This window comes from Salmo trutta, chromosome 21, assembly GCF_901001165.1.
Source record: "Salmo trutta chromosome 21, fSalTru1.1, whole genome shotgun sequence".
Lineage (NCBI taxonomy): Eukaryota > Metazoa > Chordata > Actinopteri > Salmoniformes > Salmonidae > Salmo > Salmo trutta.
In genome coordinates, this window is record NC_042977.1 from 6,166,235 (window position 1) to 6,194,061 (window position 27,827).

General features: G+C 42.3%; 1 protein-coding gene across 3 annotated transcripts; it reads right to left on the reverse strand.

Moving 5' to 3' along the window:
* Positions 1-1,471: 1,471 nt before the first annotated feature.
* LOC115156573 (FAST kinase domain-containing protein 3, mitochondrial) lies at positions 1,472-27,796 on the reverse strand. 3 transcript variants are annotated; one of them, XM_029704041.1, is made up of 13 exons: positions 27,622-27,796; positions 27,085-27,134; positions 15,629-16,493; positions 15,036-15,351; positions 14,228-14,415; positions 13,965-14,113; positions 6,470-6,686; positions 6,016-6,175; positions 5,768-5,859; positions 3,425-3,499; positions 2,635-3,262; positions 2,278-2,392; positions 1,472-2,018 (listed from the first exon to the last, which is right to left on the reverse strand). In XM_029704041.1, exons 3-13 carry the CDS (start codon positions 16,449-16,451, stop codon positions 1,932-1,934), a joined length of 2,850 nt encoding a protein of 949 aa, XP_029559901.1. In that variant the 5' UTR covers positions 16,452-16,493; positions 27,085-27,134; positions 27,622-27,796; the 3' UTR covers positions 1,472-1,931. The 3 variants fall into 3 exon arrangements, with proteins under 3 accessions (XP_029559901.1, XP_029559900.1, XP_029559903.1); XM_029704040.1 differs by having other exon boundaries at positions 27,085-27,796; XM_029704043.1 differs by lacking the exon at positions 3,425-3,499 and having other exon boundaries at positions 27,085-27,795.
* Between the last annotated feature and the right edge of the window lie 31 nt (positions 27,797-27,827).

Consider the following 27,827-nt stretch of genomic DNA (forward strand, 5'->3'; position numbering starts at 1 on the left):
TCAAAGCTGGGACCGAGAGACTGAAAAACAGCTTCTACACTACATTTACATTTTAGTCATTTAGCAGACGCTCTTATCCAGAGCGACTTACAGTAGTGAATGCATACATTTCATACATTTTTTTCTCCGTACTGGTCCCCCGTGGGAATCGAACCCACAACCCTGGCGTTGCAAACACCATGCTCTACCAACTGAGCCGCACATGACCAAAAGTATATGGACACCTGCCCATTAAACATTGCATTCCAAAATCATGGGCATTAATATGGAGTTGGTCCCCCCTGGACACTGATGTTGGGTGATTAGGCCTGGCTCGCAGTCAGCGTTCCAATTCATCCCAAAGGTATTAGATGGGGTTGACGTAAGGGCTCCGCGCAGGCCAGTCAAATTCTTCCACACCGATCTCGGCAAACCATTTCTGTATGAACCTTGCTTTGTGCCCGAGGGCATTGCCAAAATAGGGAAGGGCCTTCCCCAAACTGTTGCCACAAAGTTGGAAGCACAGAATCGTCTTGAATGTCGTCGTATGCTTCAGCGTTAAGATTTCCCTCCACCGGAAATAAGGGGCCTAGCACAAACCATGAAAAACCTCCCCAGACCATTATTCCTCCTCCACCAAACTTTACAGTTTGCACTATGTATTTGGGCAGGTAACATTTTCCTGGCATCCGCCAAACCAAGATTCGTCTGTCGGACTGACAGATGGTGAAGCGTGATTCATCACTCCAGAGTGTGGCTCAGTTGGTAGAGCATGGTGTTTGCAACGCCAGGGTTGTGGGTTCGATTCCCACGGGGGACCAGTACAGAGAATTTTTTAAAATCAAATGTATGCATTCACTACTGTAAGTCACTCTGGATAAGAGTGTCTGCTAAATGACTAAAATGTAAATGTAGAACGCATTTCCCCTACTCCAGAGTCCAATGGCAGCAAACTTTACACCACACCAGCCGAAGCTTGGCATTGCGCATGGTGATCTTAGGCTTGTGTGTGGCTGCTCGGTCATGGAAACCCATTTCATGAAGCACCCGATGAACAGTTCTTGTGCTGACGTTGTTACCAGAGGCAGTTTGGAACTCGGTAGTGAGTGTTGAAACCAAGGACAGATGATTTTTACGCACTACGCTCTTCAGCGGTCCCGTTCTATCAGCTTGTGGCACCTACCAATTTGCAGCTGAGCCATTGTTGCTCCTCGACATTTCCACTTCACAATAACAGCACTTACAGTTGACTGGGTCAGCTTTAGCAGGGCAGAAATTTGACGAACTGACTTGTTGGAAAGGTGTCATCCTATGATGGTGCCACGTTGAAAGTCACTGAGCTCTTCACTAAGGCCATTCTACTGCCAATGTTTGTCTATGGAGATTGCATGACTGTGTGCTCGATTTTATACGCCTTATACACAACAGTGGGGGCTGAGATAGCCAAATCCACTCATTGTCTCCACATACTTTTGTATATATGGTGTATTTCTTTTGTTTCGGACTGACATTGCTCGTTCTAATATTTCTTTCTTTATTAATTCCTTTCTTTTAGATTTGCGTGTGTTTTTGTATTTTTAGGCATTACTGTACTGTAGAAGCTTGGAACATAAGCATTTTGCTACACTCGCGATAACATTAGCAAATTATGTGTACGCAACCAATAAAATTAGATTTGAACCGTTGAGAAGTGACAATGACAAGATTGCATTGACAACAAGCGTGGCAACCTGATACTACACATGCAATCAACTGGGGACGTGACTGGTTGCAAATAGGCTGGCGCCATTTTGATAAATGCAAGTTGCCAGAAACTCCTCCGTTTTAGACTTTGACCAGGGTTTGTCTTCCACCCCAAACAAAGCCCCCTTTCCCAATCCCACCAACAACCGTCCTATTCCAAGCTCACGCACACACTCACGCACACAAACACACACTCAAGTCTTTTGTTGTCATAAGGGGACCTCCAGGAGCTTTTTGTGGAGGTACTGCTTCACCTCCTCTATACCATTCAGCTTCTCCAGCTCATGATAGGGCAGCTGTGGAATAGAGGAACAACAGAGGGAGTGAGGAAAAAGAGAGAGAGAAAACACAAGGAGGGATGTCAGTAACACTGTTAGTTTTTACTTATTGGCAAAGCGGACCATTAGTAGACCAGTTGCCTGGTAGCAGTTGCCAATTCAAAAGCGTCATCGGATGATTGTAATGGAGGTAAAGGAATACTGACATTTGGTTGAAATGTGGCTGTAAGATGTTTAAAATGTGGTTAATAAGATGGTTTAAATGGTATGGGCTCACCTGCAGAATGACGTATCCCAGGAGCAGCAGGTGACGGTCTCTCATGGCCCGGGAGCCCACCAGCACCTCAGAGTTGTGACAGTAGTGCCACTTGTCATTCACCGACATAACCACTCTGAAAGAAGAAAGGAAGTGGTATATAGCGATTAACAAATTATTTCTCATTTAGAAATACATTTCTTATTCACACAAGTGGCAAAAGACAGTAGAAAGATGGCAGACCTCCCAGCAAAACAATATTTCTTAAAGTTATTTACTAACTTGCATTGCTCCACTGATGCATTATCAAGCATTTAGTTGAGTAGTATAAGGATAGAAATCTGACTGGACAGGTTTGGGGATCCCATCAGCACTGACCTCTTGAGCTGCCGCTGGTCCCCAGCTCGATCAGCCGGGTGCAGTTGAAGTGGTGAGGTGGGCTTCACGTCCCCGTTTGCCTCATAGAATGCAGGAAGCTCGCAGTTGAGCCCCTGACTCGCCGGCCCCACATGCGCCCCTCCCTCGTCCTCCAGGATTTTTCCAATGCAGAATTGGAAGAGGGAATTGGGGGCAGCCGTGGCAGATCCCCCTACCCCGGAGGCCCCTGGATGTGCCAGGCTGTCTGAGGGAGGGCTGCTGAGCGTGGAGCTGTCTTGGCTCTCCAAAGAGTGCTCCTTGGCCAGGCTGGAGTAGTAATCGGCCGACGTGTAGTAAGGGTTGTAGTCCAGAGGGCCCCCGCCGTTAGGGCCCGCCCTCTGGGCCGAGGAAGGGTTTGCCCCTCGCTGCATGTGGTAGGGCAGAAAGTTCACCGCATCGTCCCCCTCGACAGGTTGCTGGTCCCCCCCTACCTCTAGTGGGGCGAAGGGGGAGAACTTTTGAAAGTCTGAAGTGAGGGCTGTTACGGCTGTGGATCCTTCTGGGGTTTTGGGGGCCATACTTAGGGAGGTCCCTGCCCCTGTCCGGATAGGGAGAACTCGGCCAGAGCCATCAATCCACAGCAGGAAGTCTAAAAAGGAATGGGGATATAGAGGATTAGGGTTGCAACATTTAGAGTCGAAACTTTCCCTAATATTCCTCAAACTTGGAATTTAGGAAAACCTGGGAATTTTGTGAAAGTTTCCAGAATTCTACAACCCCAAAGAGATTACAGTACTACATAATGATATACCATTGTGTTCAACTGTGTGGTATCTTACAGTAGAGTCTACATCAGGTTGGATATCCGCAGTACCCCGCGGTTGACCTGCAAAAAAACTCTGCTGGTGGGTGAGAATGAAAACATTCTTTCAACCCGTATGTCGGCTCGCAGTTTGAACAATTATATTACGGGTCAGAAACATTTGAAAACAAGATAATGTTTTACAAACCCAGGAGCTTGTTGTGTTACAGAATGGAATTCGCAACATCATGCGAGTGATGAGGCAGACATGCAGCTCTGGAAAAAATTAAGAGACCACTGCAAAATGATCAGTTTCTCTGGTTTTACTATTTACAGGTATGTGTTTGGGTAAAATGAACATTTTTGTTTTATTCTATAAACTACTGACAACATTTCTCCCAAATTACAAATAGAAATATTGTCATTTAGAGCTTTTATTTGCAGAAAATGACAACTGGTCAAAATAACAAAAAAGATGCAGTGTTGTCAGACCTCGAATAATGCAAAGAAAATAAGTTCATATTCATTTTCAAACAACACAATACTAGTGTTTTAACTTAGGAAGAGTTCAGAAATCAATATTGGGTGGAATAACCCTGATTTTCAATACCCAGCTTTCATGCGTCTTGGCATGCTCTCCACCAGTCTTTCACATTGATGTTGGGTGACTTTATACCACTCCTGGCGCAAAAATTCAAGCAGCTCGGCTTTGTTTGATGGCTTTTGACCATCCATCTTCCTCTTGATCACATTCCAGAGGTTTCCAATGGGGTTCAGGTCTGGAGATTGGGCTGACCATGACAGGGTCTTGATCTGGTGGTCCTCCAGCTACACCTTGATTGACCTGGCAACACTGCATCTTTTTTGTTATTTTGACCAGTTGTCATTTTCTGCAAATAAATGCTCTAAATGACAATATTTCTATTTGGAATTTGGGAGAAATGTTGTCAGTGGTTTATAGAATAAAACAAAAAATGTTCATTTTACCCAAACACATACCTATAAATAGTAAAACCACAGAAGTGGATAATTCTGCAGTGTTCTCTTACATTTTTTTCCAGAGCTGTATACTGTAGGGCACAAGCCATGCACACAGTGAATCAGAGAACTGTCCATTATTCGTGTGGTGCTGAAAACATATGTTTCATTCCCCACGCGAGAATACGTTGCCAAGCTTAGCCTACTTTTCCTGGCTTGCATAGCTCACGTGAAAATGGCTAACGTAACTGGAGAAATAGAAAGGTTCTGAAATACACCATAGTGGAAACGTGAGTGAAATCTCCGGTTTGGAAGGATTTTGGAGTCATTGTGGACAAGGACAACAACCCAGTAGATGGATACACAGCCTGCAAAAAGTGCAAGCCCGTATTTGTTTACGATAGGCTAATTCAGTTTATTACCAGTGAATTATTACGTTAATTCAGGCTTTTGTTCATTTAGACCATAGACTACGCAGGCCACATCAAGTTTATTTGCCAGCAACATACCACCCTGCATCCCACTGCTGGCTTGCCTCTGAAGCTAAGCAGGGTTGGTCCTGGTCGGTCCCTGGATGGGAGACCAGATGCGGCTGGAAGTGGTGTTGGAGGGCCAGTAGGTCTAAAAACATATCCCAATGCCCCAGGGTAGTGATTGGGGAAATTGCCCTGTTTAGGGTGCAGTCTTTCAGATGGGAAGTTAAACGGATGTCCTGACTCTCTGTGGTCACTAAAGAGCCCATGGTATTTATCGTAAGAGTAGGGGTGTTAACCCCAGTGTCCTGGCTAAATTCCCAATCTGGCCCTCATACCATCATGACCACTTAATCATCCCCAGCTTCCAATTGGCTCATTCATTCCCATCCTCTCCCCTGGTCGTTGCTGCAAATGAGAACGTGTTTTCAGTCAACTTAGCTGGTTAAATAAAAGTTTAAACCAGTTGGCTATAGGATTTCATTCGGTAAGAAAGCTAATTAGAACACGCTTTTTCCCCCAGAGCGATTCAAGTTGTCAATGTGCCGCATCTCATTGTGAAAATACAAATATATCGTTCTTAGTTCATGGCATGGTTTCCTTTATCCCAATATTGATTATACATGTAGACAAATTAATTCATGCAGGAAGGGGAAAAATAGCCTAATCTAAAACATTGAAATAAATTGGTGTTATTTGGTGTGTCACGGATCAGCTCTCAGAACAATTCTATTTGGGTGGGTCGGGATGTTGAGAAAAATCTGTCCTGGTGTCGGGTGGTGTTCGGAATTGATAAAGGCCGGCGTGGGGCAGGTGTGGCTAAAAAAAACTGACCCGTGCAGGTCTCTATCTTACAGTGGCTGTTGGGTTTAACACACAATCTGGTGTTTGTTCAATGTACCTGTGTAATACCCAGGGGCCAGGACTTCATCTTGCTTGTAGCCATGCTCTCCAACCAACTGTCTGAGGGCTTCAGCAACAAGACCCTTGTAGCTGAAAAACAAACACAAATACAATCAGGTCAACCAGATACTTTTCATGCTTCACTGGGATTTGCAATGAAAAGGCAGACATAATTCAATAAAGAAAATAGATGACCATGCACCAACTAACAGTTGGTTAACCAATCACTCTAGTACTGCACCGTACCTGTATTTGCGGTTGACCTCATCAGCGGTCAGCGCATGGTCAAACATGAGCACCTTGTGCGTGTCCTGGAGCCGTGGACCGGTGTAGTCCTGGTACTCCAGCTCAACCGCTGCGTCCAACAGAGACAGGTAGCGAAGCACGATCAGCGCATAAGGACTGTCTACAAATGGGGGAACCAGATCCACAGAAACAAAGACATGAGCGAGAGCAACTGTCTAAAATGGCCAATCATTAAAAGGAATCACATACAACTGAATGGGATTGAGTTGGGGTATGTGGGGGTACTATTCCACTTCATGCATCAGTTCATTTATGTGCGAGTTCATTAGTTGTTTATTAGGGGTCACAGCTTGAGGTTTATTGTGTCTACTGAAAGGGGTAAGTCAAAAGAAATGAAACACAGCTGTTCTTTGATGTTGCATGATCACTATATGCGTGTGTGCGTGCCCCTCACTGGTGACGTTGCTGATGAAGGCAGCGGAGAAGACCCTGTGCAGCACCAGGCCGGGAAAGTGGCCCAGCTGGAACAGGGACATGAGGATATTGACGGTGGCTAGCGGGGAGCTCAGGGCCTTAAGCTCCAGCATCACCTCCAGCTTGGAGAAGAACTGGACCTTGTTGGACGGCAGGTAGTTCATCCGGCTGAAGGGGAACACCAGCTTCTGGATAACCTGTGGGGAAAAGAGAAAAGCCATTATCGTGATATTACCAAGTATCAATTTTTGCTGCGAAGAGACAATCATTAGATCATTTGTTTTGGTGCTGTCCATATTTAGCTTGTTTTTGGTCGCAGGTTCAGGAATGTCTGAAAAATTGCAACATTTACCTGGAGCTAACTCTGCAAATAGCACTGCTGGGTGATTTAAAAAGTCAGTCAATCGATCAATAATATAATAATACTCTTAGCAAAAAAATGTATCTTTAATTTACAATCTGTAGAAACTGAGAATAGAAAGGTTCAGAAAGTTAGTGAAACATCACAGCACAGTTGAAAAATATATGGCAAATAGAAATCAAAAATGGATGGTCTTCAGCGATAGAGGGGAGTTGTTGAGGGTAGCTGAAGGATGGGACTAAAAACAAACAAAAGATAACTATTGTAAAATATATTGTGTCTGTGAAATGTATATAGTATGTATAAACTGGATGTAGAAGCCTAAGTGGTGTTGTCCATTAGTTTACTCCAAACAGGGGAGGGGTGGTAGGGTTAGGGAAAAATAAAAGGAAAATATATAAAACAATTCATATTTTTATAGATAGATACACACACTTCCGTTCAAAAGTTTGGGGTCACTTAGAAATGTCCTTGTTTTCCATTAAAACATACATGAAATGAGTTGCAAAATGAATAGGAAATATAGTCAAGACATTGACAAGGTTATAAATAATGATTTTTAATTGAAATAATAATTGTGTCCTTCAAACTTTGCTTTTGTCAAAGAATCTTTGGCATTCTAGTTGTCAATTTGTTGAGGTAATCTGAAGAGATTTCACCCCATTGGCTCCAAATTGGCTCCAATTAAGTGCCGTCCATAGGGTATGGCATGGCGTTGCAAAGTGGAGTGATAGCCTTCCTTCTTCAAGATACCTTTTACCCTGTACAAATCTCCCACTTCACCACCAAAGCACCCCCAGACCATAATATTGCCTCCACCATGCTTGACAGATGGCGTCAAGCACTCTTCCAGCATCTTTTCATTTTTGTGCGTCTCACGGATGTTCTTCTTTGTGGTCCGAACACCTCAAACTTCGTCTGTCCATAACACTTTTTTCCAATATTCCTCTGTCCAGTGTCTGTGTTCTTTTGCCCATCTTAATCTTTTCTTTTTATTGGCCAAGTCTGAGATAGGGCTTTTTCTTGAGACTGGTGTTTTGAGGGTAAAATTTAATGAAGCTGCCAGTTGAGGACTTGTGAGGCGTCTGTTTCTCAAACTAGACACTAATGTATTTGTCCTCTTGCTCAGTTGTGCACCGGAGCCTCCCACTCTTTCTATTCTGGTTAGAGCCAAAATGATCAATTAGCCTTTTAAAATGATAAGCTTGGATTAGCTAACACAACGTCCCATTGGAACACAGGGAGTGATGGTTGCTGATAATGGGCCTCTGTACGCTAATATACATATTACATAAAAAATCTGCAGTTTCCAGCTACAATAGCCATTTACAACATTAACAACGTCTACACTGTATTTCTGATCAATTTGATGTTAATTTTAAATGAACAAAAAAAATGTGCTTTTCTTTCAAAAACAAGGACATTTCTAAGTGACCCAAACTTTTGAACGGTAGTGTATATACAGAACTAGTCAAAAATGTGGACACATCTACTCATTCCAGTTTTTTCCCCCTCTATTTTCTACATTGTAGAATAATAGTGAAGACATCAAAACTATGAAATAACACATACGTAGTAGCAACAAAAAAAAGTGTTAAAACAAATCTAGAGATTCTTCAAAATAGCCACCCTTTGCCTTGACAGCTTTTCACACTCTTGGCATTCTCTCAACCAGCTTCATGAGGTAGTCAGCTGGAATGCATTTCAATTAACAGGTGAGCCTTGTTAAAACTTAATTTGTGGAATTTCTTTACTTCTTTTCTAATGTGTTTGGATGCTTGGGAGAGATGGACCCAGCCACGACTAAGCATCTTTAGTGTCAGCTACATAAAAACTCTGAATTGTCTGTAAGGGTTAGGCTGCTGACTAGTATCATTATTGCAGTAATTAATCGATATTAAATAAAGATGATTGTTTGAAGAAATGACAAAGTCTCTCTCAGTATTAATTTCCACGATACTTGCTTGGGCCAAGAAACATGAGCACTAGTCATTAGACTGGTGGAAATCTGTCCTTTGGAGTCCAAATTTTAGATTTTTGGTTCCAACCGCCGTGTCTTTGTGAGATGCAGAGTAGGTGAACGGATGATCTCTGCATGTGTGGTTCCCACCGTGAAGCATGGAGGAGGTGGTGTGATGGTGTGGGGGTGCTTTGCTGGTGACACTGTCAGTGATTTATTTAGAATTAAAGGTACACTTAACCAGCATGGATACCACAGCATTCTGCTCTGGGACAAGTCTCAATGTCCTTGAGTGGCCCAGCCAAAGCCCGGACTTGAACCCGATCGAACATCTCTGGAGTGACCTGAAAATAGCTGTGCAGCAACGCTCTCCATCCAACCTGACAGAGCTTGAGAGGATATGCAGAGAATGGGAGAAACTCCCAAAATACAGGTGTGCCAAGCTTGTAGCGTCATACCCAAGAAGACTCAAGGCTGTAATCACTGCAAAAGGTCCTTCAACAAAGTACTGAGTAAAGAGTCTGAATACTTATGTAAATGTGATCCTGCAAAAATGTGTGAAAACCTGCTTTTTTATTTTTTATTATGGGGTATTGTGTGTAGATTGATAAAAAACTATCTACACACAATACCCCATAATCATTTTAGAATAAGGCGGTAACGTAACAAAATGTGGAAAAAGTCAAGGGGTCTGAATTCTTTACGAATGCACTGTATAGGGGATTGGAAATGATGCAGACAGTTACATTGATGGGGCGGCAGGGTAGCCTAGTGGTTAGAGCATTGGACTAGTAACCGGAAGTTGAAATCCCCGAGCTGACAAGGTACAAGTCTGTCGTTCTGCCCCTGAACAGGCAGTTAAACCCACTGTTCCTAGGCCGTCATTGAAAATAAGAATTTGTTCTTAACTGACTTGCCTAGTTAAATAAAGGTAAAATAAATAAATAAAATAGATAGAAGCCACAATCTGCAATATGAAAGCTACCCCTTAAAAGCTTAACTTGTGGAATACTAAGTATCATGATAAATGCTTTTATCAAACCCATAATGTAAATACACAACATGTATGTAATGATTTGGCTACAACCATTGGGTGGCGAGACAGCTAGGGGGCAGCAGAGCCTCTTGTGGAATGGGGAAATATTGCATTGTTAATTCTATGCTTAGAGAATTGTCAATAAAGCATCATTTATAGCTTTTACTATGGAGTAGCGTCCACTCTTTACAAGGTGTCAGAAGTACGAGCCCACAATGTGTGTAAATAATAGGGATGTGTCAAATATCCAAACGGACATTGCTTCAGAAATATTAGTCAGTAGTTGTGTGGTTGTGGTCAGTAGTTGTGGTCAGTAGTTGTGGTCAGTAGTAGTTGTGCGGTCAGTCGTTGTGCGGTCAGTCGTTGTGCGGTCAGTCGTTGTGCGGTCAGTCGTTGTGCGGTCAGCGGTTGTGCGGTCAGCGGTTGTGCGGTCAGTAGTTGTGTGGTCAGTAGCTGTGTGGTCAGTAGTTGTGTGGTTGTGGTCAGTAGTTGTGTGGTTGTGGTCAGTAGTTGTGTGGTTCAGTGGTCATGGTCGATAGTTGTAGTTAGTAGTGTGTGGTTGTTGTCAATGGTTGTGGTCAGTAGTTGTGCGGTTGTGGTCAGTAGTTATGTGGTTCAGTAGTCATGGTCAATAGTTGTAGTTAGTAGTGTGTGGTTGTTGTCAATGGTTGTGGTCAGAAGTTGTTTTGTTCAGTAGTTGTGGTCAGTAGTCGTGTGGCCAGTAGTCGTGTGGCCAGTAGTCGTGTGGTCAGTAGTCGTGTGGTCGTGGTCAGTGGATGTTTTGTTCAGTAGTTGTGGTCAGTAGTCGTGTGGCCAGTAGTCGTGTGGTCAGTAGGTGTGTGGTCAGTAGGTGTGTGGCCAGTAGTCGTGTGGCCAGTAGTCGTGTGGCCAGTAGTCGTGTGGTCAGTAGGTGTGTGGTCAGTAGGTGTGTGGTCAGTAGGTGTGTGGTCAGTAGGTGTGTGGTCATGGTCAGTGGTTGTTGTCAGTTGTTGTGTTTGTGATTAGTTGTGTGGGTCAGTTGTTGTGAGGTCAGTAGTCATGTGGTTGTGGTCAGTAGTTGTTTGGTTCAGTATTTGATGTCAGTAGTTGTGTGGTCAGTAGTTGTGTGGTCTGTAGTTGTGTGGTTGTGGTTCAGTAGTTGTGTGGTTCAGTGGTCATGGTCAATAGTTGTAGTTAGTAGTGTGTGGTTGTTGTCAATGGTTGTGGTCAGTAGTTGTGTGGGTGTGGTCAGTAGTTGTGTGGTTCAGTAGTCATGATCAATAGTTGTAGTTAGTAGTGTGTGGTTGTTGTCAATGGTTGTGGTCAGAAGTTGTTTTGTTCAGTAGTCGTGTGGTCAGTAGTCATGTGGCCAGTAGTCGTGTGGCCAGTAGTCGTGTGGTCAGTAGGTGTGTGGTCAGTAGGTGTGTGGTTGTTTTGTTCAGTAGTTGTGGTCAGTAGTCGTGTGACCAGTAGTCGTGTGGCCAGTAGGTGTGTGGTCGTGGTCAGTAGTTGTTTTGTTCAGTAATTGTGGTCAGTAGTCGTGTGGTCAGTAGTCATGGTCAATAGTTGTAGTTAGTAGTGTGTGGTTGTTGTCAATGGTTGTGGTCAGTAGTCGTGTGGTTGTGGAAAGTAGTTGTGTGGTTGTTGACAGTGGTCAGTAGTTTAATGGTCAGTGATTGTGTGGTTGTGGTCAGTAGTTGTGTAGTTGTGCTCAGTGGTTGAGTGGTTCAGTAGTGTGTGGTTGTTGTCAGTAGTTGTAGTCAGTAGTCATGGTCATTAGCAGTCAGTCGTTGTGTGTTTGTGGTCAGTAGATGGGTGGTTGTGGTCCGTAGTTGGGTGGTTGTGGTCCGTAGTTGTATTTGTGATCAGTTGTGTGGTCAGAAGATGGGTGGTCAGTAGTGGTGTGGTTCAGTAGTCGTGTGGTTCAGTAGTCATGGTCATTAGTGGTCTGCAGTTGTGGTCAGTATTGTGTGTTGTCAGTAGTCATAGTCAGTAGTCGTAGTCAGTAGTCAATAGGTTAGGTCAGTAGTTGTGTGATCAGGATTTATGGTCTGTAGTTATGTGGTTGTGATCAGTTGTGTGGTTGTGGTCAGTAACTGTGGTCAGGAGTTGTGGTCAGGAGTTGTGGTCAATAATTGTGTGTTTGTGGTTAGTTGTTTAGTTGTGGTCAGTAGTTGTGGTCAGCAGTTGTGGTCAGCAGTTGTATTGTTGTTGTTGTCAGTAGTTCTGTAGTCAGTAGTTGTTTGGTTGTGGTCAATAATTGTGGTCAGTAGTTGTGTGGTTGTGTTCAGTAGACACCTTCGTTGTATCCAATCAGAGCAGCAGGATCAACGTACAGCCCACCCTTTTCTTTACAGACAGGCAAAATAGCCAGTTATTTAGAGAATGGGGCATGCGCTTGAGCTGTTCGATTTTTGAAACAGATTCACAAATCATGGGAATTTGTCAAGCTATAAAGAGTTTTCTCCCTCCGAGGCATGTGTTACTAGGCAAATAGTTGCCTTGGCAGGCCTGCTAAAGCCACTGTGAGGAACATGCTAACAAACACTTGTGCATAAATACTGCACTCTGACCCACAAAACTTATTTGCTAGATTCATGATAGTGTTGTTGGGCAAAGCAAGGAAAGTGAACTTCAAACTTGATGTAATTTTATTGAAATGTGCAGCTGTTGCTGGTAAGTAATGAATCTGCTAGCTTCTGATATGACTTGGTGCATCTATAAAAAAAAGCAGTTGATGAGTTACCAAAGTAGCTCTATCTATTGATTGCCAGGAGCTATTCCTAATCTGTTTTCGATTTGAAATGCAAAGAAGTAGAGGAAGATTGTATATGCCCTAAGTTTCTGACTTGTTGGGGGTGGTCAAAAAAAGCAGTTTGGAAAAAGTTGGTAAAAAATGTGTGACTGTAACAGCAGTATCGTTAGATCCGTAGCAGATATTTTTGTTCCGCAAACAGATTTGAAAAGCAGAGTGTTCTAACTTGTCTAAGTTGTTGGCAAAGTGGTTGAAGTAGCTGATTTGTGTCAAAAGTTGCATTTACAGGGAATGGAATGTTGGAAGTGATGTCACAATGGGGACCATTTAGAATGTTGAAAAAAGTCCCATGAAAGTGAATGAAGATGGGCAAAAAGGAAAAAAACTTTAAAAACTTGGATACAAACAACTCAATCCAGACCAGTCTACACGTTTTAAAATTTGAACGGCATTTCTAGCTTAAACGGTGTAAGAGGAGTTGAATGCTAAAGAATAATAACAAGTATGTATAAGATTTAAGCGGGGACTCTTGTTTCGCAAGCCCCACAATAATAATAATAATAATAATGAGTATGTAAGAAATCTATAGTTGTGCATTGATGACATACAAATGACATTCAAATGATTCATTTAATAAAACAACTATCTTTTCCATGTAGTTTCTATGACGTGCGCCCCATAAAAAGGCCGGTAGCCTTCACATCTGTAGATTGTTCATGTTGGCAAATGAAAGCGTTAAAGAGGCTGAGTGTGTAGCAAGTGGAGTGAAAGTTCACTAATGCAATGCAAGATGGAATAAAATGAGGGAATTAAAAGTTGGTGAAATGAGAAGGAGTAGGCTACAATGAGCAACTAACAGGTAGGCTGTTGTTTTATCTGAATGGGGTTGGGGAGAAAGCCTAAATTAGCCTAGCTAGCTTAGCTTCTCTGGGCTACTCCAGTCACGACAGGCACTGTTATATGGGATGATAAATAACATTGGGACTGCTACAATTTAGCTAGTCTTGGTTATAGTTTCCGTGGCTACTGCATCTCTCTCTCGGTCTGCTCGCTCCTGCACACACCGGCCCCTCGGCAGTGGCAGCCTCTCTCCCTCATGCAGCAGTGCTCAGGTTAAAAACACAAGTTAAAAATGTATTTAGCAAGAATCCGGATACCGGACAAAAAATGATAGTTACTACTGGAATAGTGAAATTATTTCAAACCCCCATCCCTAGTAAATAACCAACATTTCAGGTGTAATAATAGCCATTCATAAAAAAAACTGTATGCCCAATAATAAGCAGCAATAAACAGAGAGTATGCCCACAGTCGCAACACTGGAGTTGCTCAACAGCAGTTTAAATGTATGACAGAGATTTTCTAGAGATGAGTGGCCAGCTACCTTGCTGTCCAGGTATTCGCCCTTTTTGACCAGAAAATCAGCGATGGTGTCAAGAAGTCGAATCTCTCTGAGCCGGTGGCGGGCAATGTATTTGGCAATGAGGGCCATGGTGAATGGGGTTATGCTGTCCACTTTTTCAGGCAGTTCCTCTATCGAGAAAAGAGCAGACTGTTATCTTGGAAATTATAGAAATATGTAGAAAGACAGATTAAACAGCTGCCAGATAATGGCAGAGGAGGGGAAGGGAGGAAAGGAAAACTCACCAGCCAGGCTGTACACAAACCTCTCCTGCCTGTTCTGGTAGAAGAGGTGCGAGCTGAAGATGAGCTCTAGGCTCTTGTTGTTAGCTTCACGTGCACACACAGCCAGCATCTCGTCCAGCAGCGCCATCTCCTGGTCACGCACACCACTTACGCTAGCCAGAGTGTGTTTGACCAGTCGCAGGATCTTCCTGTTGGTAGGTTGAGCGGGACAATGGTGGTTGTTACTAAATGGAGTACAGCTACAAGTGGAAGTGGATTTTCGTAGCTGGTTAAGAGAGCATTTTAACTAGCCCTAACCTTAACCTAATTCTCATAACCTACTGCGAAAAAGTCACTTCCGATCTTAGCTATATATCACCTAGTCAAAACTGACAATGGTGGAATTTGGAATTATGAAACAAAGTAAATTATTGTGATAAAAGTGGTTATCACGATTTTACCAAGTATGACGATTAAAGCCATTATCGCGATATCGCCAAGTATCACGATAATTGCTTTTATCACAATAATAACCAACATTGAAATGACACTTGGGAACTCATCACGCTAGACCTGTGCCGTGTTCAGTAAACAAAAATGGGATCAAAAGAATGTACCTCTAAGGCATGTCTTTAACATTGTCTCCATTGATTTCCTATCGAAAGCAACCCAGTTGTACTTCATAACCCTGCATTGCCTCTACTTGGATGGCTGGTAATGAATTATGAATGGACCTCTTACAAACAAGAGAACCAAATATAACATGTAAAGTTGTATACGTGTGTCTATATTACCCTAAAAGGGTAATTAACCATCATACCAAACCTACCTGTTGACCAGAAGCTGCTCTGGGCTGGGGCGTACATTGGCGATGGTCCCGGCCGTCGTAGTGTCAGTGGGTTGCAGCGAGTGCCACTTGATGCGGTAGTAGGAGAGTAGCAGAAAGAGGGTCTGCGGGTGGCGCTCCCGCTCCAGGTTCTTCTCCAAGCCTGCCAGGCAGGCCTCGGTCAGGGGGTGCTGGCTGCTGGGATGCAGCTTCATGCTGGAGCTGAACACCATGGAGACATCCTTCTGGTTGAACTGGTCCAGCCGCGACTGTGACTCTGCCTCCAGCACCTGCACCACCTGCGAGTCGCTGGGAAGGCCTAGAGGAGATGGGAAGTTCCAAGGTTTATTTGGTTTACTTCATTTCTTTATAAGGAATATAGTCCGTTTTATATATCAGGGTTATGTACAATAATTCCTTTCATATCCATAAGAAAACAATTGAATACACGTATAAACCAGCAATTAGCATTTAAAGTAGTAATTGCCATTTCACTATGTTCATGTCTCATTCATAATATCAAATGCATAAAATGATGATTAACCTGCACTAGCAATATTACTTCAAACTGCCTCCATGCGACCACCTAGCCTCACCTAGTGCAGCCACAGCGTACAGGCAGTTGACGATGCTGAAGTTGTCGAACTTGACACAGTCGCTCACGATGGCGTTGCACAGCGTCTGGAAGTCCTGGTGCTCCAGGATCTGTCTGCCTTCGTTCTCCACTCCTCCACCGGCTCTGGGAACCAGGGCTGCCTCTGAGTCACCACCGCCCCCTCCTGCAGCCCCGGCATGTAGTAGCTGGCCAATCTTCTGCAGGGCGATGGGGTAGTGGTTGTGCGAGATCTTGCCCGGGTTCTGCGTCACCCAGCGCAGCACCTCGTCGCCCCGATGCGAGCGCTCTATCAGCCGCTTCATGGTGAAGAAGGTGTCGTAGCTCATCTTCTCGTGGATGAAGTTCCACGTCTTCTTCTTGTTGCCAGCGGCGCCAACAGTGGCGTGGTGGTGCAGCTGGGCGTACAGGGGCATGGGGGGAGGCAGAGGAGGGGGGGGCAGGTGCGGGTGGTAGTGCTGCTGGTGGTGGTGACTGTGGAAGTGGGGCCCCCGGTGAGGGTCAGGGCGCCCCTGGTAGAGGGGCGGGTAGCTGGGGGTTGGAGTGTGCACGTGGTGGGGGTGGTGGTGTGGAGGGAGAGGGAGGTGGTGGTTCTCCAGCATGGGCAGCCCTCTACCCCCCAGGCCCGGCCGGCGACCTGGCTTTCCCCCTCCTCCTCCCCGACCTCCTGAGCTGTACAGGCGGGCAGCGTGCATGCTGGCGAGGGCAAGGACACTAGGGCGATGGGCGTGTCGTGGGCAGAGGGGCGAGGGGATGATGATGCTGCCGCAGCTCAGGAGGCCCAGGCCGGAGTGCAGCCACAGCATAGTATACGGGCTAGTCCACCGCTGGGGCACTGCACACTACACCTACAAGGAGAGAGGAAGGGACAGAGAGAGGAGAACGAATAGGCTAAATAAAACACACTCCAGTTTAGAATGTGTGAGAATCCCTGGAGGATCACAAAGTACATGTACACACTAGGGGTGAAATTGGGATACTTTTGTATTTTGGGTAATTTCCTACTTAACCAGAGTCAGACCAACTCATGTATAGCACTTTTTTGTCTGTGTGCAGTTTGAAGGAGGTTGAAGGTAGTATATCGTTAACTTAATGCAATTTCTGGAAGTCTATGGGTATCTACTAGCCAGCTCCTCTCAAAAGCAGGGAAATAGACCCAACTAGTCCAAAGCTGGGTGGTTAGTAATGTATAGCCTTAAAGCTATACCTATAGTGCATTTGGAAAGTATTCAGACCCCTTGACTTTTCCCACATTTTGTTACGTTACAGGCTTATTCTAAAATTGATTTTAAAAAAATACAAAAATGTTCTCATCAATCTACACAAAACACCCAATAACAAAAAAGCAAAAGCAGGTTTTTAGGAATTTTTGCTAATTTATACATATATAAAAAAAACACACCTTATGTACATAAGTATTCAGACCCTTTGCTATGTGACTCGAAATTGAGCTCAGTTGCATCCTGTTTACATTGATCATGTTTCTACAACTTGATTGGAGACCACCTGTGGTAAATTCAATTGATTGGACATGATTTGGAAAGGCACACACCTGTCTACAGTATTTAAGGTCCCACATTTGACAGTGCACGTCAGAGCAAAAACCAAGCCATAAGAGTGAATGAATGGTCTGTAGAGCTCCGAGACAGGATTGTGTCAAGTCACAGATCTGGGGAATTTCTGCAGCCTTGAAGGTCCCCAAGAACACAGTGGCCTCCATTATTCTTAAAAATGGAAGAAGTTAGGAACCACCAACACACTTCCTAGAGCTGGCAACCCTGCCAAACGGAGCAATCGGGGGACAAGGGCCTTGGTCAGGGAGGTGACTAAGAACCGAATGGTCACTCTGACAGCACTCCAGAGTTCTCTGTGGAGATGGGAGAACCTTCCAGAAGGACAACCATCTTTGCAGCACCCCAATCAGGCATTTACAGTAGAGTGGCCAGATGGAAGCCACTACAGCCCGCTTGGAGTTTGCCAAAAGGCACCTAAAGGACTCTCAACCCATGAAAAACAAGATTCTCTGGTCTGATGAAATCAAGATTGAACTGTTTGGCCAGAGTGCCAAATGTCACATCTGGAGGAAACCTGGCACCATCCCTACGTTGAAACATGGTGGTGGCAGCATCATAATGAAGGGATGTTTCTCAGCAGCAGGGACTGGAAGACTAGTCAGGATTGAGGCAAAAATGAACGGAACAAAGTAGAGAGAGATCCTTGATGAAAACCTGCTCTAAAGCACTCAGGACCTCAGACTGGGGCGAAGGTTGACCTTCCAACAGGACAACAACCCTAAGCACACAGCCAAGAACACGCAGGGGTGCCTTCGGGACAAGTCTCTGAATGATCTTGAGTGGCCCAGCCAAAGCCCAGACTTGAACCCGATCAAACATCTCTGGAGTAGAGGTCGACCGATTAATCTGAATGGCCGATTAATTAGGGCCGATCTAAAGTTTTCATAACAATCGGCAATCGGTATTTTGGCCACCGATTTGCAGATTTTTTTTTACACCTTTATTTAAGTCAGATTAAGAACACATTCTTATTTTCAATGACAGCCTAGGAACAGGGGTTAACTGCCTTGTTCAGGGGGGATTCGTTTTTGCAACCTTCTGGTTACTAGTCCAACGCTCTGACCACCTGCCTTGCATTGCACTCCACGAGGAGCCTGCATGGCAGGCTGACTACCTGTTACGCTAGGGCAGCAAGAAGCCAAGGTAAGTTGCTAGCTAGCATTAAACTTATCTTATAAAAAAACTATCAATCTTAACATAATCACTAGTTAACTACACATGGTTGATGATATTACTAGTTTATCTAACGTGTCCTGCGTTGCATGTAATCGATGCGGTGCCTGTTAATTTCTCATCGAATCACAGCCTACTTCGACAAACGGGTGATGATTTAACAAGCGCATTTGCGAAAAAAGCACTGTTGTTGCACCAATGTACCTAACCATAAACATCAATGCCTTTCTTTAAAATCAATACACAAGTATATATTTTTAAACCTGCATATTTAGTTAATATTGCCTGCTAACATGAAATTGTGTCACTGCTCTTGCGTTCATTGCACGCAGTGTCAGGGTATATGCAACAGTTTGGACCGCCTGGCTCGTTGCGAACTAATTTGCCAGAATTTTACGTAATTATGACATAACATTGAAGGTTGTCAATATAACGGGAATATTTAGACTTAGGGATGCCACCCGTTAGATAAAATACGGAACGGTTCCGTATTTCACTGAAAGAAAACTTCTGTTTTCGAGATGATAGTTTCTGGATTCGACCATATTAATGACCTAAGGCTCGTATTTCGGTGTGTTTATTATATTATAATTAAGTCTATGATTTGATAGAGCAGTCTGACTGAGTGGTGGTAGGCACCAGCAGGCTCGTAAGCATTCATTCAAACAGCACTTTTGTGCGTTTTGCCAGTAGCTCTTCGCAATGCATTGCGCTGTTTATGACTTCAAGCCTACCAACTCCCAAGATTAGGCTGGTGTAACCGATGTGAAATGGCTAGCTAGTTAGCCGGGTGTGCGCTAATAGTGTTTCAAATGTCACTCGCTCTGAGACTTGGAGTAGTTGTTCCCCTTGCTCTACATGGGTAACGCTGCTTCGAGGGTGGCTGTTGTCGATGTGTTCCTGGTTCGAGCCCAGGTAGGAGCGAGGAGAGGGACGGAAGCTATACTGTTACACTGGCAATACTAAAGTGCCTATAAGAACATCCAATAGTCAAAGGTATATGAAATACAAATCGTATAGAGAGAAATAGTCCTATAATTCCTATAATAACTACAACCTAAAACTTCTTACCTGGGAATATTGAAGACTCATGTTAAAAGGAACCACCAGCTTTCATATGTTCCCCATGTTCTGAGCAAGGCACAAACGTTAGCTTTCTTACATGGCACATATTGCACTTTTACTTTCTTCTCCAACACTTTGTTTTTGCATTATTTAAACATGTTTCATTATTTATTTGAGGCCAAATAGATTTTATTGATGTATTATATTAAGTTAAAATGTGTTCATTCAGTATTATTGTAATTGTTATTATTACAAATAAAAAAAATGGTTGTATTTAAATCGGCCGATTAATCGGTATCGGCTTTTTTGCGGTCCTCCAATAATCGGTATCGGCGTTGAAAAATCATAAATCGGTCGACCTCTACTCTGGAGTGACCTGAAAACAGCTGTGCTGCGACGCTCTCCATCCAACCTGACAGAGCTTGAGAGGATCTGCAGAGAATGGGAGAAACTCCACAAATACAGGTTGCCAAGCTTGTCGCGTCATACCCAAGAAGACTCTAGGCTGTTTTTTTATTAAGTTTGCAAAAATAAAAATGTTTTTCTTTGTCATTATGGGATATTGCGTGTAGATTGTGCAGATTGATGAGGTGGAAAAAAAACAATTTAATGCATTTTCGAATAAGGCTGTAACGTAACTAAAGGGATCTGAATACTTTCCGAATGCACTGTAGTAATTAATATATAATAAATGAGTTAATTTTACTGATAGTCGTAAGAAACGAGATTCTATCAACTTTCTCATTTACGGACTACTTTGGGTTCTGCCTGTGCTCTCTTCTGCCGAGACTTGGTGTGGTTTCGTAAACAACTCCCAGGATGCAGCCAGCTGTTGCGTACTCTAGTAGCTAAAGTAGCTAGCTTGCTTATTGGCAAATCATCATAACAGTTCATTAATAATGTCGGACTTTGTGGTAGAAGAATAGCTTTTTTATTCAGAGCCATATTTATTTAAGCCAGCATTTACTGAAGAGTACTTGGGTAATTGGACGCTGAGCGAGCACAGAGGGGGGGCTGAATCAGCGGAAGCCGGTCTAACATGCTGACCAGACCGGACACGTCGCGTTCGCGAGCGTTGCAAAATAGATGTAGAAATCCATGTTATTCAATTATTGCACCCACACTGGTCATGCGTCTGCGATGCTAAAATAGAAGTCATTCCTATTTTTGACGCAGATCGCGCTGAAAGTCCTGCCTCTCCCATCTCCTCATTGGTTTATAGAAGCTGGTACCCACGTGCCATCTCCTCAATGGTTATACCCACGTGGGTGATTGAAAGACGAACTGTTTTGCCGGTCGTCGTGGTAATACTATGAACGTTTAGATGCGATCACCATATAAGTTCAAAGATGAAAAGGCCTGGAAGGAGGAGAGATGACTAGAAACGATTCGGTTGGCCGTTTTATGTGTGGATTAATTGTCGGAGTAGAGGACCTTGTGCATTTCATTTCACAATCATTTCATCGATTAGGGGGCTTGATATCTACGGCGCATATCTACGGCGCACCCGGACTGTGTAACAAACCCAGAGCACTTTTCTTTGCTCATTAATCATGGAGTAATAGAGACCTTCTTTGTCCCAAAAATGAACTGGAAGCAGCAGCCCATACCTGCTGGTCCAAATGGATACGTAAAATAAGGGCTGTGTTACGTGTAGGCTTACCCTGGCATGGGGTTTTGATAACCGTGTAAATCTCTCTCCGACCACGTGACTTATCAGTATATATATCACCTGTACAGTGAGGGGAAAAAGTATTTGATCCCCTGCTGATTTTGTACGTTTGCCCACTGACAAAGAAATGATCAGTCTATAATTTGAATGGTAGGTTTATTTGAACAGTGAGAGACAGAATAACAACAAAAAATCCAGAAAAACGCATGTAAAAAATGTTATAAAATGATTTGCATTTTAATGAGGGAAATAAGTATTTATTTAAAATAATTAGCGCAAACTACTAACTTTCTGAGGTCCTTGGTCAGAGTGTTATCTACATTCAGGGTAACTAGCCATAGTTTCAATCGGTCCGGATCATTCAATGGAAGTTTTTTTTTTTTTATAAAAAAAAAAGGAAAAAATGGGGGTGGATCAGCTTAATATTGCGGAAAGAATATTGCTTCCATCAATGTAATTGTCTGCATCATTTCCAGTCCCCCATATATTTTTGGGGTAAATATATATATATCCATACACGCATGCATACATATACACATATATACATACCTATATAGACATATACTTTTTTTAAAGAATATACCTTTATTATTATTCCCCGGAAACCCTACCACTGATCCCCCAATTGGAGTAAACTAATAAACACTTCGGCTTTTACCTTCAATTTATTAATCTTATACACATTTTACAGACTATTTTACAATAGTTATTTTTTGTTTGTTTTTAGTCCTTCTCTATTTCTGATGTTCACCCAGTTTGATTTCTATTTGTAACTGTGCTATTTCACAAAAAGTTCTGAACCTATATACATTTTACAGACCCCGTATGTTTTACATTGTTTATCTTGTTATTAGTCCCACCCTTCAACTCCATTCAACCCCTCCCATCTATCTCTTAACACCATTCAACTGTGCTGTGATGCTTCACAAAAGTACTGAAACTTTCTATTCTCATAGCTTCTACAGATTGTAAATTAAAAATAAACATTTTTGCTAAAATAATGATTCTATTATTGATTGACTATGGCTTGTCAAATCACCCAGTATTGCTATCTGCAGCGTTAGTTCTAGGCAAATGTTGCAATTCTTCAGCCATTCCTGGACCTGTGACCAAAAACGAGCTACATATGGACAATACCAAAATAAATGATCTAATGACTCTGCCTCCTCACAGCAGAATCTGCAGAGCTGGGAAGATTGTATGCCCCATATATATAACATTCTATTAGTTCCAAGAATTTTGTATAGTAATTTAAATTGAAGAATTCAAAGTTTTGAATCCGGCGTTGTTTTGCGTATCAATTCATAAACCTTGTGCCATGGAATGGGTACATCAAAAATCTCTTCCCAACTATTTTGCAATTTATATAGCACAGCTGTCAGTTTTTTGGTCCTTAAATGAAATTGGTATATGCTTTTATTTATCACACTTTTCTTTAACCATTTATGTTCTTTAATACAGGGCCGACATACAAGTACCTTACTTTTTAGCCCCTTCTATTTGCCTCTTCCATTTTTGTGGCAATGCTGCAATTAATTGGTTGTAATTTTGGGTAGAGCAGACATTTCCATATGTCTGTGTTAGCTGCATGTGTGACATCACTCCACCAGTCCTATTTATAATATCATTCACTAAAATTATACCTTTTTTAAACATTTCTTTGAAAAGTAAAAAATTTTTTATCAATTAGTATATTTGAGTTTAACCACAATATTTGTTGTATTATTTGTTCTGTCTTTTCAGGTGGATTAAACTGAAATTGCAACCAACTTTCTAAGGCTTGTTTAAAAAAAAAAAATTTGGAGATTATTTCCTTTTCAAACAACCGAAAGTGGGCAGGTGTAATCTGAATAAAGGGAAAAAGGCCCTTCTTGAACATAGGATGAGACATTCCTACCAATTTACTAGAAAATCAGTTTGGATTTAAGTATAACTTTGGTATGACTGATGCCTTTAGTGAGAGGTCTAATGCTTTAATATTTAATAATTTCTGCCCTCCGAATTCATTTTCGTTATATAAATAGGCCCTTTTAATTTTACCTGGCTTGCTGTTCCAAATAAAATGGAATATTTTTTGTTCATATAATTTAAAAAGCAGGTCACTAGGTGTAGGCAAAACCATAAGCAAATAGGTAAACTGTGATATGACTAAAGAGTTAATCAGGGTGATTTTTCCACAAATAGACATGTATTTTCCTTTCCATGGTAGCAATATTTTATCTATTTTTGCAAACTTTCTATAAAAATGTATTGGAGTGAGATCATTTCTTTCTTTTGGGATTTGTATACCGAGTATGTCCACATCTCCGTCAGACCATTTAATTGGTAAACTACATGGTAATGTAAAATTTGCTTTTTTTTAGTGATCCAATACGTAATTAGATTTTATCATAACTTGGTTTTAATCCAGAGAGGACAGCAAAAGTATCTAGATCCTCTATGAGGCCGTGGAGAGACTCCAATTGTGGTTTTAAAATAAAACATGAATCATCGGCGTACAATGACACCTTCGTTTTTAAGCCACGGATTTCTAATCCCTTAATATTATTGTTTGATCTAATCTTAACAGCTAACATTTCGATGGCAATAATAAATAGATATGCCGATAGTGGACAACCTTGTTTTACTCCTCTAGATAGTTTAAAACTTTCTGAGATGTAGCCATTATTAACTATTTTACACCTAGGGTTACTATACATAACTTTAACCCATTTTATAAGAGATTCCCCAAAATTGAAATATTCTAGGCATTTATATATAAACTCCAGTCGTACTTTATCAAAAGCCTTTTCAAAATCAGCTATGAAAATTCTATGGAAGTTTGTTAAAGATTATAGCCAACCACTTCCTTGGTTTATAATTGCACGTTTTTAGAGCACACCCACAAACCATTCTCAATATTGGACAAGTAATGGTAGTCCATCGATGTAAAACAAGTCTCATCACATTTAGCTACGTAAGCTAGCTAGTAACAGTAGCTTGAAAATACTTCCAGCAGTGTTAACAATCTTCACAGTCACTGCTGAGAGATAAAAATATTGCTTTGGACGAGCAATGACAGTCTGTTGATAAACTCTTCTTCTGTAGGGCTTATCGTTGATGTCTTCTCACACTTTGCTTACTTGATATCTAGCAAACACGTTTGAAACTGTGAAGCTGTGTTGACCCTCATGCATGGCCTATCCTTGAGCCAGCCCACCATCACAGCGGATGAGACAAATAGTAAAAAAAAAAAAGTTAAAACAAATATAAATATTAGAATTTCATATAGACTTGTAAAGAATACTTAGAGTACAAAGTGCTAACCACCCAGCTTTGGAGGAGTTAGGTCTATTAACCTGCTTTTTGGAGGAGCTGGCTAGTAGATACCCATAGACTTCCACCATTGTGCTAAGCTAACAATATGCTACCTTCAACTTCCTTCAAACTGCATGCAGAGACAAAAATGTTATGAGTTCGTCTGACTGGGTAAGAAAGATATTACCCAAAATATTGAAGTATTACTTTAACGTTAAATTCGAAATAGCTATTGATAACAAATGTGTCTTTTGTGGTTGAGACCCATAGCTCTGAGATATGAATAATAAAATCATACACGTAACGTTAGCTAGCGAGCCAGCCAGCTAACGTTAGCTAGCTAACAGTACACTTTAACTTGAAATGAAACCACATTTCTCCATCTACTTAGCTATCATACTCGAATTCCACTGAACTCGGTCCTCCAGAAAGTGGAGAGCAACACTTGTGCAGTTTTACTACGCAATACTTTTTTTTTTTTTTTTTTAAAGCTGCGTTAGACTGGATTACCAACCCATACTGACCAGCTCAAATAGACGGAAGCGTGCTATATGACAGACCAATCCAATCTCTCTGCATGTCCAGGCCACTCATTCTCAGTCAATCATGGCTAGTGGAAAGGTTGCTGTCTTTTTCTGTGGCTTAACCAACTAGGCTCGTAATTTAACAATTGTATTCATATTTACAGACGGCATACAAGTAAGTTATTAAGACACATAAACGTTTACATGTTCGAGAAGTGAAGTAGTGACCCGCAACATATGCCTAGTTTCCTGAAACGGGTCACATATGAACTGTAACTCAGTAAAATCTTTGAAATTGTTGCATGTTGCATATTTTTGTTCAGAATAATAACAAGTGAAATGAAGAACACAATGTCCTTCATCACCTAACATATTGCACAAGTTGACTGCAGGTATTTGCTTAATAAAAAGTAACAAAAAATATTCAAATGTATTAAAAAACTTCAAAGAAATAGCTTCAACAGTATTAAAAAGCCATCACGTGGCTTTTTCCAAATACCCCAGTTACCACCCAAGCCTAATTCCAACCTTGTTTAGGATTAACTAGTACAATTGTGGCATGTTTTCACTATTTGTCTCTGTTTGCATCAGTTTCAAATGGGGGACTTTTATTTTGAAGGCGAACTACCGATTCCATTATTGTTGTTCACTACACACACACACTCACTAGGGCCAAGAACATTTTCAGCTACCTTATTTCTTTTATTTAACCTTTATTTAACTAGGCAAGTCAGTTATGAACAAATTCTTATTTACAATGATGGCCTACCAAAAGGCAAAAGGCCTCCTGCGGGGATGGGGGCTGAGATTAAAAATAAAAATAAATTAAATCAAAATATAGGACAAAACATACATCACGACAAGAGAGACAACATTATATAAAGAGAGCCCTAAGACGAAAACATAGCATTGCAGCATCACATGACAACACAGCATGTAGCAACACAACATGACAACACAGCATGTAGAAACACAACATGGTAGAAACACAACATGGTAGCAACACAACATCACAGCAGCACAACATCACAGCTGCACAACATCACAGCAGCACAACATCACAGCAGCACAACATCACAGAAGCACAACATGGCAGCAGCACAAAACAGGGTACAAATAAAGTTTGGCAAAGACAACAGCACAAAGGGCAAGAAGGTAAAGACAACAATACATCATGCAAAGCAGCCACAACTGTCAGTAAGTGTCCATGATTGAGTCTTTGAATGAAGAGATGGAGATAAAACTGTCCAGTTTGAGTGTTTGTTGCAGCTCGTTCCAGTCGCTAGCTGCAGCGAAGTGAAAAGAGGAGCGACCCAGGGATGTGTGTGCTTTGGGGACCTTTAACAGAATGTGACTGGCAGAATGTGTGTTGTATGTGGAGGATGAGGGCTGCAGTAGATATCTCAGATAGGGAGGAGTGAGGCCTAAGAGGGTTTTATAAATAAGCATCAACCAGTGGGTCTTGCGATGGGTATACAGAGATGACCAGTTTACAGAGGAGTATAGAGTGCAGTGATGTGTCCTATGAGGAGCATTGGTGGCAAATCTGATGGCTGAATGGTAAAGAACATCTATCCGCTCGAGAGCACCCTTACCTGACGATCTATATATTACGTCTCCATAATCTAGCATGAGTAGGATGGACATCTGAATCAGGGTTAGTTTGGCAGCTGGGGTGAAAGAGGAGCGATTACAATAGAGTAAACCAAGTCTAGATTTAACCTTAGCCTACAGCTTTGATATGTGCTGAGAGAAGGACAGTGCACCGTCTAGCCATACTCCCAAGTACTTGCATGAGGTGACTACCTCAAGCTCTAAACCCTCAGAGGTAGTAATCACTCCTGTGGGGTGAGGGGCATTCTTCTTACCAAACCACATGACCTTTGTTTTGGAGGTGTTCAGAACAAGGTTAAGGGCAGAGAAAGCTTGTTGGACACTAAGAAAGCTTTGTTGTAGAGCGTTTAACACAAAATCCGGGGATGCTGTCAGAGGCCATTAGTTAGGTCGGCTACAGCTAGCTACGTTACCATCGTATGGCTTAATATAAAACGCACTGGATAAACAAGGTATCTAGCTAGAGTAGCTAACTATTGATACAATGGCATGCCAATCACCCATTGATGAACATACTTACATGATGTCAACGCAGAAGAGGGATATCCAGATGGGTGGTGGTGGTTCTATCTAGCAGGGAACAATAACATTTAACCTGACAGTGACACTCCCAATAATTTACCACAAAACTCAGTAGTAGCTAGCTAGTTATTAACGAAGTTTTATCAAAGGGATATTTCGCTTGGTAGCCCCCTTCTAGGGGACTTGATGGGACGTCTACTGTTAGATAACTTGGCTAGCTACGTAAATTAACTAGTTAGCTAACTATCTAATCCGGTGACGAATTAACGTTAGCAGCAGTGTTAGCTGTCAAACATAGGAGTGACTACCAGCCCGTCAGTGAAAACCTTGACAATCTATATTGACCATTTCACTTAAAAGTGAATAATGGCATAATACTCTAACTTATTGGTCTTGGCCGTCCATGCAATGATACCGTCGTTTGCAATCTAACTAAGGTACTATAGTTGCGCTAACTAGCTATACTGCTAGGAATTCAATTTGACACGCTGTGCCCAGCAGCAGTGGACATGGGTTGGTGTACATTCACACTGACCAACGGAGACTTTATTCTGGTAGCTTGGACGCATCTACACTTGGAACACGATTGATGTCATTTGCCTCAAGAACGACTCGGTTCCCCGTCCTCTCAGTCCACGTTACTAACGACGTTTGCATCCTCAGTGTCGCCCATCTTCCCAGCATGCAACTTTTTGGTCTTGTTCTGTTGATGGCTTTGCCAACATTTGGTGCATTTACAGC

Coding starts and splice junctions, on each gene's coding strand:
- LOC115156573 (XM_029704041.1), bottom strand. CDS start 16,451: ATGCTGTGGCTGCACTCCGGCCTGGGCCTCCTGAGCTGCGGCAGCATC. Junction 5,860..6,015: donor GAGGTCAACCGCAAATACAG/GTACGGTGCAGT, acceptor TTTGTTTTTCAG/CTACAAGGGTCTTGTTGCTG. Junction 3,263..3,424: donor CCACACAGTTGAACACAATG/GTATATCATTAT, acceptor ATTCCTTTTTAG/ACTTCCTGCTGTGGATTGAT.